Source organism: Furipterus horrens, unplaced genomic scaffold, assembly GCF_987537825.1.
Source record: "Furipterus horrens unplaced genomic scaffold, mFurHor1.1.pri manual_scaffold_3, whole genome shotgun sequence".
Classification (NCBI taxonomy): Eukaryota; Metazoa; Chordata; class Mammalia; order Chiroptera; family Furipteridae; genus Furipterus; species Furipterus horrens.
Window position 1 is genome coordinate 640,376 of NW_028327173.1, and position 17,360 is coordinate 657,735.

The 17,360-nt window shown below is 59.2% G+C and overlaps 1 protein-coding gene across 4 annotated transcripts in view; it reads right to left on the reverse strand.

Moving 5' to 3' along the window:
* Window positions 1–3,708: 3,708 nt before the first annotated feature.
* The window catches only part of GNB1 (G protein subunit beta 1), a 56,282-nt gene continuing 42,630 nt past the window's right edge, over window positions 3,709–17,360 (reverse strand). For 3 of the 4 annotated variants that reach the window (XM_090268462.1, XM_090268460.1, XM_090268461.1), the window contains exons 6-12: window positions 15,402–15,465; window positions 14,437–14,599; window positions 7,710–7,776; window positions 6,189–6,390; window positions 5,885–6,101; window positions 4,601–4,715; window positions 3,709–3,995 (exon numbers count right to left, since the gene is read on the reverse strand). In XM_090268462.1, the coding sequence (XP_090124588.1) occupies window positions 4,609–4,715; window positions 5,885–6,101; window positions 6,189–6,390; window positions 7,710–7,776; window positions 14,437–14,599; window positions 15,402–15,465 (820 nt within the window). In that variant the 3' untranslated portion in view covers window positions 3,709–3,995; window positions 4,601–4,608. The remainder of the gene's footprint in view (window positions 3,996–4,600; window positions 4,716–5,884; window positions 6,102–6,188; window positions 6,391–7,709; window positions 7,777–14,436; window positions 14,600–15,401; window positions 15,466–17,360) is intronic. The other variant, XM_090268463.1, reaches the window with a different exon arrangement.

Consider the following 17,360-nt stretch of genomic DNA (forward strand, 5'->3'; position numbering starts at 1 on the left):
TGTGTCTGTAACCATGGTAACCTGCGTCTACATGTCAGAGGAGAAAACTGCTCCGGCCCCCTTTAGACCCCAGGGCCACCCTGGGGAGGCGGAGGCCTGGAGCTCCAAGCCCCAGAACTGACCAGCAGTAATGCAGTAAGAAGGCCCATGTTGGGAGGGGTGCCTTAGGGTATCTGGAAGGTTCCTAGGAGAGGTGTCGCTTGGGCTGAATCCAAAGGCCGAGTCAGGCTGTGATAAGGGAGGGGGCTGCCTGGGAGTGATTCAGGGGTCTGGAAAGGCAGAAAGGCCTCCTCCTCTCTGGCCAAGCAGTGACCTTCCGCAGTGGCCAGCACTGCAGACCTTAATGTAATTTGCTATTTGCTTCTTGGTATTTTTTCTGAAACATGGCTCCATACCGCTTCAGCTTCACACCCCCAGAACTGGGACCCACCGTCTTCTGAGGGACAAATAATGGGCAACGGCAGAATGGATGGGGTGGCCAGTGGGGGAAGGAGGGAGCCTGCACCCTGGAGGTGTGGGGTGGGTGGCGTAGGGGCACCTTGGATTTTGGGTGCAGCCTAGGGGTGCGGGCAGGGGTGCCCTTGGCTCTCAGGTGCAGTGAGTGGAAGGGTGCTCCTCTTCGGGGTCCTGCTCCCAGCTCTTGGGAGATTGGCCTCAGCTGTGCCTGGCCGGAGTGAACGGTGTAAACAGGCTGCCAGGCACCCGGGACGGGAAATGGACAGAAGCCCAGGGGCAGGGAGGGACGGAGGCTCTCCGTGGAGGAGGTGCTCGGCTGGCTACCCGGAGGTTGACTTGTTTATCCCCCAGGCTCTGGCGTCCAGCCAGCAGACCGACAAGTCCACCCCTTCTGCCTGGCCTAACCCAGCCTCCCCAGCGGCCGATGTCTAGAATAGGGCACCTGACAGTCGCCTGTTTGGGCTGGTTTTAGGTCACGGGTAGGGAGGGTGCTAGGGAAGGGACGCGCCCTGCCTGGATCAGGAAGAGCCCCAGGCAGAGAGCCAGCTGTAGGCGAGGTCTGGCTGCAGCCCAGCATGGGGTGGGGGTCCCCAGTGGCCAAGTGTAAGTGCCCCGCTCTGGCACCTGACACACGTGATCCTCCCTGAGGTTTCCCAAGGTGCTTTGTTGTCTAGTTTTCTTTTTCTTAAGATTTATTTTTTTGAGAGAGAGGGGAAGGGAGAGAGACATCAGTGAGTGGTTGCTCCCCACGTGCCCCCAGCTGGGACCTGGCCCGAAACCCAGGCCTGTGCCCTGACTGGGAAAGGACCCAGCGGCCCTTTGGCTCGCAGGCTGGCGCTGTCCACTGAGCCCCCCCAGCCAGGACTCCTTTTGTTATTACAGATTTGAGAGAGGAAGGAGTGAAATGTTGATGTGTTCCACTCCTCCACGCGTCACGGGTTGACCCTTGCACGTGCCCTGACCAGGGATCCACAGCAACCTTGGCATTCGGGGACGACACTCAAACCCAGTGAGCTGCCCGGCCAGGGCTGTGCAGTTTTCAGTGGGGAACCCGAGATCACAGTGAGGACACGAAGGGGCAGTTTGGCTTTGGCTCTGGGAAGGACTGGGCAGGACCCAGGAGGGGATTGGTGGTGGTGGCGGGAAGGTGGGGCACAGATAGGAAGGCTTTCCCCAGCTGAGAGGCGGAGGAGCCCATCCCCAGAGCGTGCAGCCCGAGGTGGAGAGGGTCACAGCAGCTCGGGGATACCACACCTTGGGCTCCGAGTTGAGCGCCAGGCCCAGCTCAGTGCTGGGGACTCAAGCAAAGCTGTGCCTGGTGGCGGTGGCACGGACCCAGAGCAAGGCGATGCATGGTTACCGTGGGGCTGGCTGGGGTCCAGCCCTGGTCGCAGTTTCCTGCTGAACGACCGTGTACACGATGCCAGGTTGTGGTCCGGGAGGGACAGTGGAAGGCTGCCCTTCCCACCCACCCACCCTGTGTCTCCTTGGAGAGGCATATTCCCTGAGGACATTCAGGGATAAAGTGCCAGCGTCTGACCCTGAAAATCACAGGGAACCATCTCCAGCCTCCTGAGGAGGGGCCTTTGGGGGTGGAAGCCTCCTCAACGCACTGGCTCTTGAAGATGGGACCTTGGTGGCAGGTGTCCCCTTTTCCAGGATGCAGTTCTCGGCTAGACAGATGATGAGCGCAGGAGGAGGGAAGCCTGCCCCTGCAGACCACCTGAGAGTCTGGGGGTGACAGGTGGACAGGGCTACGGGAGCCATGCCGTCAGAAGGGCTGTTGGGGGACCCACCACTCCTTTCATGGCTTCTCTGTGAGGGGCAGATCTGGCAGGAGGGTGGGCGGCCGCCCCCATAAACCCGCCGGTGAATGAGTAGCCACACCCGAGTCCCTCATGTCAAACTGCTTTATTACATCTTAAATAACAGTACAGTTTAATACAGGGTCTACCTTGCATCCAGCTTCCTTGCAGTACACTGACTGAAAATTAAATACAAAAGGGAGGGCAGGTGCAGACAGCTCTACAGAGTGTGGACGGAGAGGGTGCCACTGAGTCCCGCCGGACCGGGCCGGGTGCCCCAGCAGTCTGTACAGGGGCTGCGGGCGGGCAGACGGGACAGAGCCTCTAAGCGGCCGCAGGAGCGCACAGGGACGGGCTGGCACTCCGTCCACACGCTGCTGTGGGCGAGGCTCGGAGCCAGGGAGGCCTGTGTGTTAGAAAATCATCTCCCTCCAATGCGAAAGGCTGGTTTCGCGGGAGACGGGCCATGAGGAGGTGACAGGGGAAGGCCGCATCTGTGGTCCTCCCCCCCGCCCCCCCCCCCCGAATCCAGCAGCGATCATTTGGAACAGGACTTGTTTTTATAAAGAAATAAAGAAAACAGTGACTTATCCTGCTACTCAAGCGTGCCGAGCTGCTGACCCTGCTGCGGCCGGGGCGTGCGGAGCAGCAGCAAGAGTGGGCAGAGCCGTAATGGTTACAACTTTAAAGAGATTATTTCTTAAAAGAAAAAGAACATCTAAGGACTGAGTCCTCTATGCACGTTTGAGCATTTCTACAGCATGCGAGTCTAAGAGTTAACCCACCCAATATGGCAAACGATCAAATTTTTTAAAATTTAACTTAGAAAGTTTGAGATCATTATTTTCAAAACATTGATTTGTACATTGTTTCATACACAAATAACTGACGCACTATCCAAGCACAGGACGGGCACCTCTCTTGAAAACAGAGGCTCTGATGGTTGGGGTGGGCACGGGGTAGTGTTAGGCTGTTATTATAAACTCCCCCCAACTTCACAAGGAAACCCAAGGTGAAATTAAAAACCGAACTGAGAAGACAGAGAGGGCGGGGCAGGAGAAAAGGTGCCTGATTGGACCCTGCTGGTCACCACGCATTCCAGACCGCCAACGGCATGCGCTCGGTCCCACTCCTGCTTTCTGTGCCATGTCTGTGCGCAACAGTTATGACGACTAGACAAAAATTTTAAAAACCAGGGACTAAATTTACATCATGAACAATTTTCAGAGAGACCTCACTAGGCCCTCTGTCTCTGGTTCACTAGTGAACATAAAGATATTTTAAAAAGCAAATGTGTTTTCAAAATCTGGTTACACACACAACCTGCAATTTAGAACCGATTATAAGATCAAGTCCTCGACTTGTTTTGCGTGAACATCACAGAACGGGATCACTGATCTAAGAGAAACTAGTGGCCGGGCGTGTCTGTCTCACGAGGACACTCAGGTTTACTTTCTGGGGAACATTTTTATTACAGTATTTCCTTTTAGCTTCCATTCAAGACAAAAAGCAAACGGAGACGATGGTCCCGGGAGGAATGCACGGCCCGTCGTGCGGACACAGACTCTTCTCTTCGTGGGATTGTGCTCTTGGTTTCAGCAGAGAGTGAAGGAGAGACCTTGCCCTTTTGAAGTTCGGAGGGGAGGGCGCCCACGTTAGTAGGGGTGGGTTGGAAATGCTATCACGGAAACGCTTCGGGGTGGAATGGTCTTCCAGTCACCGTGGCTGCACCTGCTGTTGAAACAGAGTGTGAGCAACGTGGACAGAGACCCGGAGCGCATCAGGCTCAGTGAAGAGGCCGGTCAGAGGGAAGTGCAGTATGATTTCACTCTCACGTGGGCCCTAATGAACAAAAACTAACAGAACAGAAAGGGACTCACAAGACACAGACACAGAGCAGGCTGACAGCTGGGCGAAAAAGGCAAAGGGATCAAACACAGAACAAAGAAGAAAACCGTCCTAGACACAGACAACAGTGTGGGGATGACAGAGGGGAGGGGTGGGGGACAGAGGAGGGGAGGGGGTCGTGGAGGTGGAGGGGCCTGACTTGGGGGGTGAACACATGGTGTGACGTGCAGGTGATGGATTACAGAGCTGAACACCTGACGTGGTTTTATTAACCGTCACCGCAAGAATAAAACTTTTTCAATGTGAAAGGAAACAGCACATCTCAATCCAATCCCATCGCCAGAGCTACGGTGGCAGCTGGGTGCGCAGCCGAGGGCACGTGCTCTGTGGGGCAACAGCTGACTTAGTGGCGTCCCCGCCCGTTCCAGCCACAAGCCCAGAACCCATGAGCCATGGCCTGCCAGGTGCTGGGGCCTCGGCCGCTCCGTTACCTGTTGGGTTAGTTCCAGATCTTGAGGAAGCTGTCCCAGGACCCTGTCGCCACAGCCATCCCGTCGTCAGTCACCCCCAGGCAGCTGACGCGGTTGTCATGCCCAGCCAAGACACCTGGGGGCAAGTGAGGGCAGTCACTCCAGGGCCAGGACGCAGGGACACTCGGGGCAGGTGACGGACACGCTCACTGAGGCAGGCCAGCACCCCACAAGCAGGCCATCCCTGCAACGCCTTGGGACTCGGAGAGGAGAGGACAGAGCAGTGGGACAGGTTCACGTGGCTTCTCTCAGCCGAGGGGAGGGAGAGTCCGTGTGCTCCTCTCCCAACAACAGCCGAGACACGTCTAAACCAAACAAAGCCACGTGGAGACCCGGCCACCAGCCTGTCACACAGACCAGCCACAGTTGTCACCCAGGGCCCCCGGCACTGACTCCTGAGCACTCACGGAGGAAGCAGCTTACATAAAAAATGGAACCAACACAAGGAAACCCAGCCGCCTCCACCCCACGGCAACGACCACAGGACAGCACGGGCTGTGAGCTCCAGGCCAGTGTCGGGCGCCCTCGGGAGGGCCGCCACAGCCGCCTGTGCTGACAACCACCAGGCAGGGTGTCCCTCAGCTTTTGGAGGGATCGGAGAGCTGACCTCAGGGAACCGCAGGACCTCACCCGCACCACAGTGGAGCAGAGGGACTGGCCTCCGCAGGGCAGGGATGCTCTCCCAGGCTCCCCTTCCCCTGGCAGGGGGGGCGGGGGCATGAGAGAGTGGGTTCAAGCAGGGACGTGGAAGCCAAAGTGAGGCCCCACAAGCCCCGGGCCCCGCACGGCCCTCCCAGCCCCCGAGCACAGGGACGGACACAGCCGGGCGACTCGAACAGCAGTCAGCTCCGTCCAGCCACCCGGGGGCCCCGCGCCCCGTGGGAAGGTCTCGCCTTCCGCCCGGCCGCGCGGTGCCGCGCACTGCTGAGCTGAGCAGCCACACGCCAGCCTCTGACGTGCGGGCTTCAGACTGTTTGTCACGGGCGCGCCCGGCTGGTGTGTGCTCCACGCTTAGACAACAGAGTCCACCCAACACGTACAACCAGAGGGCAGGGGACGCAAGGGGGCCTTGGAAACCGAGCCACGCGCCCCTTTCTACCTCCGGGCAAAAAGTGCGTGGGAAGAGCTGCCAGCACGCGGGGGGTCGCCGTGGGGCCCGGCAGGTGCAGCCGGCAGCCCAGCCTGATGACAGGAACCTCAGCGGCTCGGCGTAAGTGAGGGGCCAAGTGTGCACGCATCACCCACCTGCCCTGTCGGCTTTGAGGGCGTCCCACACGTTGCAGTTGAAGTCGTCATACCCGGCGAGCAGCAGGCGCCCGCTCTTGGAGAAGGACACGGACGTGATGCCGCAGATGATGTTGTCGTGGGAGTAGGCCATGAGCTCCTGGTCCGCGCGCAGGTCGAACAGCCTGCAGGTGGCGTCGTCCGAGCCGGTGGCGAACGCGTTGCCGTTTGGAAAGAACTGGGGAGAGAGCGCCCGTCAGGAGCAGGCGAAGGCACTTGGGGCAGGGGTGGGAGCCGCCCGCCGCAGGGCCCCGCCCCCACTCACACAGATGGCGTTGATGTCAGACTCGTGGCCGGTGAACGTCTGCCGGCACATCCCTTCTCGCACGTCCCACAGCTTGGCCGAGGCGTCGCAAGCGCCGGAGACAAACAGTCGGGTGTCGGGAGCGAGAGACAGGCTCATGACGTCCCCAGTGTGCCCCGTGAACGTGGTCGTCTGCTGGCCCGTCTCGATGTCCCACAGGGCACTGCAGCGGAGGAAAGCCAGGCAGTCACCGCAGTTCCCCAAGGACAGGGACAGTGTCCTTCGCCCCCCACCCCCCCGGAAGGACCACAGTTGACCTGTGTGCTTTTACTGGAGATAAACCTAACTCGTAACGCGACTCTGGATGCAAACGAACAAAAACCCAGCCGCGGGTTTGAGTAACTGAGCCCCACGTCAACTCGAAAAGCAACGAAGGGGAAGCTGTGTCCCTTTCAAGCAGGGACACTTGGAGGCTCTGCCACACACTCGGGCTCCAAGTGGGTCCTCGAGGGGCTGCAGGGCAGGGCAGAGCACATGCCCTGTCTGATCTGCCAGCTTCGTGCCCTCGAGGGTCCTGCAGGCCCGGACGCGGAGGGGCAACAGGCAGACGGCAGAGCTGTGTGTGCAGCTGCTGGCTCCGCCGGCCACGCTAGGGGTGTCAGGAGCGAGGCACTGGCAGTGCCCGAGCAGAGCAGCTGCCGCTCGGAGCCGCCCCCGCAGGCAGCAGGAGCGCAGCCAGCGCCTCCTCCTCTGGCCTCACGGACAAGCTGGCTCCAACCCAGGCAGCTGCTAAACCCTCAGCAGCGCGGGGTTGCCACCCTGGGCTCACGGACCCAGGAAGGAAGCAAGACACTTCCAGGAGTCATAGAGAAAACTGTTCACAAAGGAGAAGCTTTACAAAGCTTCTAGTAAAGAAATCCTAGCCCCAAATAAAATGTCTGGATTATAAATCTTTTGTGAGCCTATGGCATTTATACAAAAAACAAAGAAACAGAAACAAAAACAAAAAACACCAACCCTGTAAAAAAGGAGCTCAGTAAGGGAGTGGGGGCCAGCCTGGGGTATCCCCACTCCCTTTGGGACAGGGTGTCTGTGCCTCAAAGGGGCAGGAAAACCCACAAGGACAGACGGAGTCTAAAACGACACAAAACTACTATCTGATCATTTAAATCACGAGGTTTGGTGCCACAGATGAAAACATTCTAGTTTACTGACGAGGGCTTCCGCCTGTCAGGGAGGCAACACCTGTCAGCGTTCAGAAATTTGGTGCAGCTTCTGGAAGCCATGACACTTGCTCCTAGGGGGCTGAGCCCACCCCCCCAGCAGCCGGTGCCCTGGTGCGGGGACTGAAGTGCCCACTGCCCACGTGTGGCTCCAGGGTGCCAGCAGGCACTTGCCAGATAACCGCAGGGTCAGCGGCTGCACAGCGGAGAACTCCCGCATCTGCTACAGCCTCCCAGGCTGCAGCCTCATGGCCGCCTCACCTCATGCACGTGGCAGGCGGGGCCGCGCACTGGGAGGGGACGCGGCTCAGGGACTCACCAGGTGGTGTCTCCAGAGCTGGTAACGATCTGATTGTCATCTAGGAAGCGGCAGCAGGACAGGTAACCTGGAAAACAGGCCCAGACAATGACTCATCCCTGCAAGCCTGCGATTCCACAGCCTTGTAAGCAGAAAGGGGGTGGGGCTGGGGGAGCGAGTGTGCAGGCCCCGAAGGTCTCAGGGAAGTGCGGGAGGGACACGCAGAGCAGCGGTCAGCAGCACTGCTGGGCGGAGCGCGAGGAAGCCCAGCAGCTGGGAAAGGAGACCGTGGGCGTGGGGTGCCTGCTGCAACGCCCGCCTGGAGCAGCTTCTAGAACCGGGGGAGGCAAAGACGACCCACTGCGCGCCGTGACTCCTACTCCCTCCGCTCTGCGGCCCAGGGTCTGCGCTCCTGTTCTCAGGTGAGCGGCCCTGAGAACCCGGGCGGTGGGAGCGAGCCCAGCCCGACGCGCCTCAGCAGCAGGGCGTGCCACTCCCGCCCCCTCAGCAGGGCCAAAACACACCAAAAGAAGAGACCCACTGAAGGGTTTTGATGTGAAAAGTGTAAAAAAATGGGGGAGGGGGGTAGGGGGGACATTTAACAAATATCACTGAACTGGCTCCCACAGGAAAAATCTTTAGAGATGACAATTTCAAAACACCAGCACCGTGTCTGGAAAAAAGACGTGTGGTCACAAACCCCCTGGAGGCCACATCACGCCTGTGGGGACTGGGACCGCCGGGGGCCAAGGCCCAGGGGGACAGGAGCTGCCTGGGCTGCAGCACAGGCCGGTCACAAGCCTCTGCTCTGTCCCACCCCACGCCTGCTCCGCACACCCCACCTGCCGGCTGCGGAGCTCGTCTCCAGGGACGGCATCACCTCGTGGCAGGACAGCCTGCTCGGGTCAGCCAACACTGCCTCCCTCTGGAGCCGGCGCCACCCTGCCACGTGCCAGGCGGGCGGGCCGCTGACCCTCCCCTCCCCCATGAGCGCTCGGCCCAGGAGAGGCCGCAGGGGCGTCCTCGGCTCCCGGCACCGGTCGGCGCTGTGCGGGCGGTGCAGCCAGGCAGAGCCGAGAGCCAGGGCCTGAGGGCCACACATACAGCTCGGGCACCGGGGAATGACCCGGACTCCGGCCTAGGACACCAGCAAAGGTCAGTGGCCAACGCTGAGGCACTGGGACGGCCAGGGGGAGTGACGGGATTTCCAGACCTGCAGCCAGGAGCTGGGAACCACGGGCGCTCGACTGCCAGTCCGTCAGTGAGAAGGGGGGCTGGGCAGCGGGCAGAGCCGCAGCATCACGGTCCCGGGGCCCCAGGAGACCGCGCTCATCCCGAGTGGGCAGGAGGGTGGAGGGCGGCGCACAGCACTCACTTTCCAGCCGCTTTTAATTAAACGTGGTCAGGGCTGCCGGCTCAAATCTTAAACACATTTGGGCTCCCCTGTATTTTGTATATTGAGGGGGAAAAACAACAACCAGGCAGACTTTATATTTTTTCAAAAAAATGTCTGTATCCTAGAAAGAGTGGGAACCAATATTTTAAACTGGGGCCCAAACAGTACTGAGCACACTTGATGGTGGGCTCTGTGACAGGAACCTGGTAAGGACGTGCAGGGGATGGGCCACCTGGCGGGCCCCGCCCTCAGAGTGGACACTGACCGGCAAGCAGTGCCATCCCTGCAGGGGCGCCAAGAGCCCCCGTCAGCCACGGGGACCGGAGACAGTGCCGGCTGGAGGGCAGAGCTGTCTGCTCTTCCCAAGTTCTATGAACGGTGGCAGTCAGCACCTCTGATCACTGCAGTACGGAGAAGTTCCGGGGCCCAGCGGGAGGTGTGGCGTGCGTGTGTGAGGTGTCACCCCAGGCGGAGGCAGCCCTCCCAGGCGTGTGTGTGGTACTGGCAGCAGGTGCAGGCAGCCTGGCACCATGGGCCGGCCGTGAGATGGGGGTGAGCGGCAAGGTCTGAGTCTCCCAGACGGTGACCACAGCCTAAATCAGACGTCACAGTGAGCCACACGCCAAAGAGCAGCCCCATGGTAATTCCCGGGGCAGAACTGCAGGACAGCATCGCCCTGTCACACCCAGAAAAGAAGTAATCCACAGGCACTGGGCCTGACCCACCGCATACACAACACTCAGCCTTGGCCAGCGTGGCTCAGGGGCCAGTGCTGTCCCACGAAGCAAAAGGGTCACGTGTTCAATTCCCAATCAGGCCATAGGCCTGGGATGTGGGTTCCATCCCCGGCAGGGGGTGCACGCGAGGCAACTGATCAATATTTCTTTCCCTCTTTCTCCCTCCCTTCCCCTCTCTTTAAAAATAAATAAAGTGAAATATTTAAAATAGGTAAAATACTCAGCCTCTCACTGCATGAACCTACTGCCCCTACAAGACGAGGCTGGAGCCACCCCGGGGTTCCGGCAGGGACAGAGGCTGTCAGGGAGCCACCGCTCGCGCCCCTGAGCCGTCCTGACCGGGTGGCCTTCAGGGCAAGTGTGTCTCCAGCGCACCAGGAGGTTCAGGAAGAGAGGAACCCCCAAGGACAAGCACTGGTTCTTGTCGCTGACCCACGGGCGCTGCTCTGAAAACTCCCGGGAGGGTGGGCCTGATGCTCGTGCGGGAGACGCGTTTTTAGGGACTTAGTCGTTTCTCCAATGTCTCTTAATGCCTTTGGATTATCCTTTTCACCAAAACAGCACTTGGAGAGTTTTACTTCAGATGGAATACGTCGTTACTGATAATAAAAACGTCCCACCTGCTTACTGAATTTACTGTTTCCAGAGGTCGCCCTGTGCTCTGCAGGGCAGCCTCGAAAACAGCCAGGAGAGGAGTCTGTGGTTTCCTCCCGGAAGCGCAGGCAGCCCTCCTTCACCTGAGCTGGGCTCCACGGCGCTTCCAGATGCTGCGATTGTTCCTGTTTTTACAAACTGAAGGCAAGACCCTCCAGCGGCATAAAGAGCCCAAAGCGCCTTCCCGAGCTGGTCTGGCGTGGAACCTGCACTGTCCCCACAGTGTGCCTAACTCGCTCAGCTCCCCACACCCGGCGGCTGCCTGCAGAGAAAGAGCTTCTCTTTGTCCCGTGGGGGGGGGGGGGGGCGCTTATACTTCATGGGAACAGAAGCAACACGCAGCTCATCCACGCCTGCAGCCGACACTCCCTCGCGCCCGCGGACGGAGGACGCAGAGGCCTGTGAGCACAGAGCTCAGATGACCTTTCTGTGCAACCGAGTTTCTGAATTTGCGCAAGACCATTTCCCAACCGTGGCTTCACGAAGCTGTCACCTTCCGCTCAGGCCGGTGAGAAAGTGGCGCAGACAGACACCAGGCGGAGCCGACTGCGCCCCTGCCTGCGCGCACCTTCCCTGGGGCCCGAGGGAGGCTGCTGTGAGTCCGTCGGTCTCACCTTCACTGCCTTGAAGCTAAAAGTTGTGGATCACGCTGAGGAGTCAGAAACGTTCTTAAGAGAGCAAGTGTTTAAAAAAAATAACACTCAACCCTCAAGAAGTAAAATCCCATGACAGACGAAGGAAACAAAATCGCTAAAATTTTCCCTCTAATAACCGTTTTCTTTTTTGTTTGAAAAAAGTGAAAAATCTAAAAGCCTTTCATTAGAAGGGGTAGCAGATTCGGAGGCTGCAGCGCTGCAGACGGAGGCCCGTGAGCGCGCGGGCCGCGACGCCGAGTGACGGGCACAGGCGGGAGGCCAGCCTGCAGCTCCTCCCCACGGGGCCGCCTGCCCACCAGCGGCTGCGCGCTCTGGACCGGACAGGCGCAGAGGCAGCGCCCGCGGGAGCCACAGTCGGAGGACGAGAACGGCTGCGAGCGCCGGTTCCCACGGTGCCCCACCGGCCACAACCGAATGGTGGCGAGGTGGCTCTGAAAAGCCGGCAGAGACTTCTGGGCAACCACAGCCAAGAGTAAAAGGGGAAAGCCACAGGGCGTGGAGCTGAATCACGCCCCTAACTGCGCAAGCACCCGGCTCCCATCTGAACCCCAGGCAGCGAGCAGGTGAGAGACCAGGACAGAAGAGGGGGAGCAAACCCCAGTGGTTCGGGGCACCACCAGAACCCAGGCCGCAGCACAACACTCACCATGCCCAGGACACCAGCCCGAAGCACGAGGTGGACGAAGAAATCGGAAAACGCCGCCCACATTCAAGAGCAAAGAGCCACCAGACCCGAATTTGAAGGGCAGGCCTGTCAGCAAGCTGCAGGGCGCCAGATGTGTGCACAATGAACACCCCCCACCCCCCCGGAATCCCAACAGAGAAGTGGGAGCACCTGTTTCCACAGCGAACAGAAACCTCGGGGTCCGAGAGGCCAGGTGCGGGAGCCAAGACTGCCCCTCGTCGGGCAGGAGAGGAGCACTGAGAACGGGAAGGACTCTCCCCCCTCCCGGGGGCTGAGACTGCTCCAAGGGCAGGAAGGGGACGGAGTGGGGGGCGTGTGGCACATGCAGCTGCGACGCGAACTTCAGCAGGAGCAGAGCACGGCCTCTCTGCTGCATGAACCTCACATTTTATGTGAACTGATACATCGGTAACTCTGGGTGGACCGTGAAACGTTATAAATTTACAATGTAATCCCTAGATAACCAACCGAAAAACACTGCAAAGAGGTAACCAAAAAGAGTAAACCAGAATTCTAAAATATCGGCTGCTGCCTCTCCACAGCACACCCCTCTCCGTTCTTGGAGAGTGAATAAAATCTCGACTCTGCACTTTCTTCTCTCTGGATTCTTTCACAGCCCGTGGCACCGACCGTGGCCCGTGTGGGGACAGTCTCTCCTCTCCCTCTCCTCCAGCCTCCTGAGACTTGCAGCTAGGGGAGCAGTGGGCAGCGGGAGCTCGACCCGGCTGATCCCCTCACCCCGTCTCTGCAAGGTTTGGAGAGAGGATTCTAACCCTTCCCGTCTCTCCGGACTCTGTGGGCGGCCTCCTCTCACCCACCTTCATAGCCAGCGACCACACCGGCTTCAAAAGTGGTTTTATTAACCAAGTCTTAGGAATGTCGTGATCAAAAGAGTCCTACTTGAACTCTGGATGTCACCAGAAAGCCTTAGGAATCAAGATGGACTTGTGAAGCCAGTAGGAGCCCCTTGGGGAAAACAGCCTGGTGCCTTGCTCTGTCACGTGCTTTCTGGCAGCCTTCCCAGGACTGGGAATTACTGGGAAGCAAGAACGGAACGTGACTAACACTTCCTCCAGCCACGGGCAGAAGATGACATTGGCACGAACCGCAGCCTGTGTCCCAGCGCCCCACCCTTTCTAGTCCAGTTTGACCTGTGAAAGGCTCAGGCCCTGCCCCCACGCTGGGGCGTCACTCCACCCCAGGCCGTCTCCTTTCTAGGACAGTGAATAAAAACGGTACTCTCTGCAAAAGAATTAAGTGTAAAATAATAAATCAAGTCAGCCCCAAAAAGGGCAGGATAGGCTCTGACCGGTGTCATTACAGAAAGCGCAAGGTCAGGCACATACGAGAGGCAACTGGTCGATGTTTCTCTCCCTTTCTTCCTTCCTTCCTCTCTCTCTAAAAATAAATAAAATCTTCAAAACAAGGGGCAGGACAGGAGGGCAGGTGGTGAAGTAACAGAGCTAAATCCAACTGTGCCAAGTCACGTGAACGAGAAGGACCCAGCGGCACGCAAAGGGCAGGAGCCGTCGGAACCCACGGGAGGCAGCAGCCATCTCCAGGCTGTCCCCAGGCCGCCGACGGGGGGCCCTGCGGACCGCCGAGCGGCAAGCCCAGGGACGCGGTGCGCCGTGCTGACGCCGGACGGAGGCGGCCCTGGGCAGCAAGGAGCGGGCACCTCCGCGGGACAGGAGGGCCAGCCCCCCAGGAGCGATGAGGACCACAAACGTGTGTGCTCCACCAACAGAGCGCAGCAGGGCGAGGCCACTCAGACGGAACCCGAGGGAGCGGGAGAGCCGGGCGGGTCCAGCGGGCGGCCTCTGAGTGGGCCCAGGGGTCCTGCCCCACTGCACACGCTCACGGCGCGGCCACCGCCACAGAGCCAGTCCCGACCCCTCTGAGCTGTGCTCTGAGCAGAGCCGCACCGAGCAGCACACGGCACGTCTCCGCCAGCCACGACTCAGGTTCGGAGCGGCGTGGCTGCAGTAGAGCAGCTCACTGCCTCCCCTCCCCACGTCCCCTCCCCGCTGCAGGGGAGGCAGGAGCACCTGGTGGGTGGAACTTCCAGAACCGAGAACACAGCCATCCAAGTGAGATATCAGGACGAGACCTTCCTTTCCAGAAACAGTCACAAGTGAAGTGAACTTGGGAAAGTAACAGCCCCACCCGACCCGCAGAGCTGGCTCTGCCACCCTCTCAGCCCGCAGACTCCGTCCCGGCACGCGGGGCGTGTGTGCCGGGTGCCGGGGTGCTCACCATGTCTCCATAGAGTTGCGTGCGCACACGCAGGCGCACTCACGGGCACACGCCTATGGAACGGCTGCTAAGGTGGAAGATGACTCAGGACGGGGTACAAACGGAACTAGGTTACGTTACCAGAGACAAAGAGGCTGCCTGCTGTGAAGGGAGCAGCCAGGAGACATGCCGTGGACCCCAAAAAGCGGACGCCACGGTGACTTGGATCCAAAGGTTTCTTACGGGCGAAGGCTGATTGAGGCTCATCTCCCACTTCACTTTCAGGATGTTTCTACCACTGTCACCACCAACCTCACCACACAGTGACTGAGAAGGGGGTGGGCGGCACAGAGCGCAGGCCGAGGCGACAGGCCAGGATGTGTACCTGTGTGTCCGGCCAGCTCACGGCTCACGCGTACGTTCCCTTCACGCGTTTTCAGATTGTAAATGGAGCAGATGTTGTCCAGGCCACCGCAGGCCACGTAGTTCCCGGAAGGGGCGTACGCACAGGTCATGACCCACGAGGAACGCAGCGGGATGGCATGGACCTAGACGGCAGAGCAGAGAGGCAAACACGCCAGGTTCAGAAACAGCAGCTACAGAAATTATTCGGACAACAATTTGCAGGTGTGGCCAGTCAGGGAAAGCAGCATTTAATGGGAAAGCCTACACCGCCTAACAATCCACAGCGAGGTTCACGTGGTAACTGACGGCTACACGGGCCCTTCGGTACAGCTCAGCCCCCCAATCAAAACACGTCCGAGATCAAAGGAACATGTTCCTTTAAGCTGGTAATTTAAGTCATATCTGCTAACAGTAAATTCCCTTAGTTTTAAAAAAAAGGGAAAGCAGTCATCAGCCTGTATAAGGGCTATAAATTCATTTACAAAACAAAATAGTTTTCCTTAAGTGACCAAGGTACAAACTTCTGTCACTGGCTCTGCCACACACCGCCCTGTGCTTTAGGTCTGTTTTAAGGGCTGCAGTGTTTCACGTGCGCTTCGTATTCAGAATGTGGTCTTTTAAGCATGTCTGAGCTGATGACAGCAGTTTAATTCCATCAGGCACAGCCTTGGATTATGTTTTTAAAAGAATTTAATCTATATTTCAAGGTATAACACTGTTCAGGTGACATCTTGTAAAGACTAATAACTAAACGAACAGCCACAGCTCCAGATTTTTAAGTAAAACGTGAGATTTCCCAGATGGAGCCACAGCTGGCGCGAAGCCCTCCGGGACGCACAGCGCACCGCAGTGACACGCCGCAGCCAGGCCGGGCCGCCGGGAGGCTGCCAGCCGTCCCCGCAGTGAAGCTGGGCAGCTTCCAGGAAGGGGCTCCGCGGTTCCTACCTTGTTGGTGGTGTAGCTGTCCCAGATGATGAGCTTCCCGTCCTGGGAGGCGCTAACGAGGAGCCTGCGGGGAGACAAAGCAGGCAGTCAGGACCACAGCAGCCCCGACTGGGCGGCGGGGACCACGGGCTTCTGTGCTGCGTGAGCTTCAAAGCACCTTCGCTTACAAGCCAGAGGAGGTTCCCATGAGCAAGCCACTGTGAAAGCATGAGAGCGCACAGCCCCACAGAGAGCACCCCGAGGACCCTGGGGCGCTCGGCCCCTCGGGCAGACTGGGTCAGCACGCCCCGTCCTTGGGTGGCCGAGACAGGGCGACCGCTTCTGCCTGGTCTCATCCTTATCCACCAAATCGGAGCCAGCCGGTGCCGGGTCCGCAGGAGAAACGACCCACCGTCGGGCCGTTTCTCCCACTGTCCCGCTCGGGGCAAGTGTGCTCAGTGCGGACCTGGTGTGGACAGGCGCTCGCCCGGCTCTGAAGGTCGGGTGTGGGGCAGCACCGACGGAGTGCGTGGCCGAGGGGCAGAAGGGCTTTTGCACCTGAGTCAACGGGGACCACACCCTCAGGACCCGGCACAGGACAGGCCATCTGCGGGACGGTGACAGGCCATACCCGCCGTCCTGTGCAGAAGTGTGTCAGTACAAGAAATGAAAGTTTTAATTTTAAATATTTTATCGAAACAAGCAGGTTTTAACCATTTCAGCCACAAGCATATTTGGCTTCTTGAACTGATGAAAACTCAAGCCGCTCTGATAACCTAAGCATTTCTTGTCAAAACACACATCCTGGTGCACCCAGCACACACTTCCTTTCCCAGGCGTCCACGCGGAACGCAGCTCAGCACCGGGACACAAAGCCCACCTCAGAACTGACCCCTGCGTCCCTGTTCCATCGCACACACAGCGGCACGGAACACTTTCTGGGAAACGGAGCAGGGTCTGCGCTACTGCCTGCCTCTCTGGCCCAGGCCCATGGGGCCAGTGTAGCGCAGCCCGCCCTCCGGGAGGGTCACCTTCAGGAAGGGCTCCGCACAGAAGCTTAGAATCTGCTGACACGCAGGAGGTCAGAGGAACACTAATGCCTGCTGATCCTCCAGAAGGTGAGAAAAGGCACACACCTCGTAATCCCAGGGGGATAACCGCTGGAGGCCTGGCTTCGCTGCTTCCCAGGGCCTCCCACCAAGGCAGACAAGTCACCAAGGCGCCCCCCACCTGGTGCAGAGGACACAGGAGCCAGGGAGGAAGCAAGGCCTGTCACTGAGCACAGGCCGGGGGCCCTTCCCACCCAGAGGGCGGCAGCTCTTGAGCCTTGGGGGTTAGTGGGGTCTCACCCTGTTACAACGAGACTTCAGACTTCAGAAGGCAAGGAAGAAGTTAAACGTTAATTCGGATGACCGAGATTCCAAAACGTTATAAAAAGGAGACTGTAAGGGGAGTGACGCGCTCCGCTGGTGGACACACTGGGACTGCAAATGCCACCGACACGCACAAACACGGAACCCTCCCTGGGGTCTCTGCGCCTGGGACACCAGCGCCCGTGAACCACGCAGACCCAGCACCCTGTCCGGCTCACACGCCCGAGGCAGTCACCTCTGCTTGAGTGGGCGGAACAGGATGACATAAGCAAGACATAAGTCCAAATTTAAAACCCTACTTCAGACACTCCTGACTGGAGGGTGCCCCTCGCCTCTGCTGCGCTTCCTCCCAATCCCGGGCTGTCCCAGCACATCGGTGTTCCAGCCAGCAGGCAGAACGAAGGCCGTGCACGTGGAGGCCAGGAGCCCGCCCCCCACCCCAGCCCCTGCCTCACCTGCCTCACGCCTGCTGCTCTGGCTACACACCTACCTTCCTTCCAGGAACACAGCTGCCTGCAGCCCGGCCCCCAGCCCCCAGTCGGGCACGGTGAGCCTGCCTGATGCCCGGGGAGCCGAGGCCACAGATGGCTGGCCAGGACACCGATGC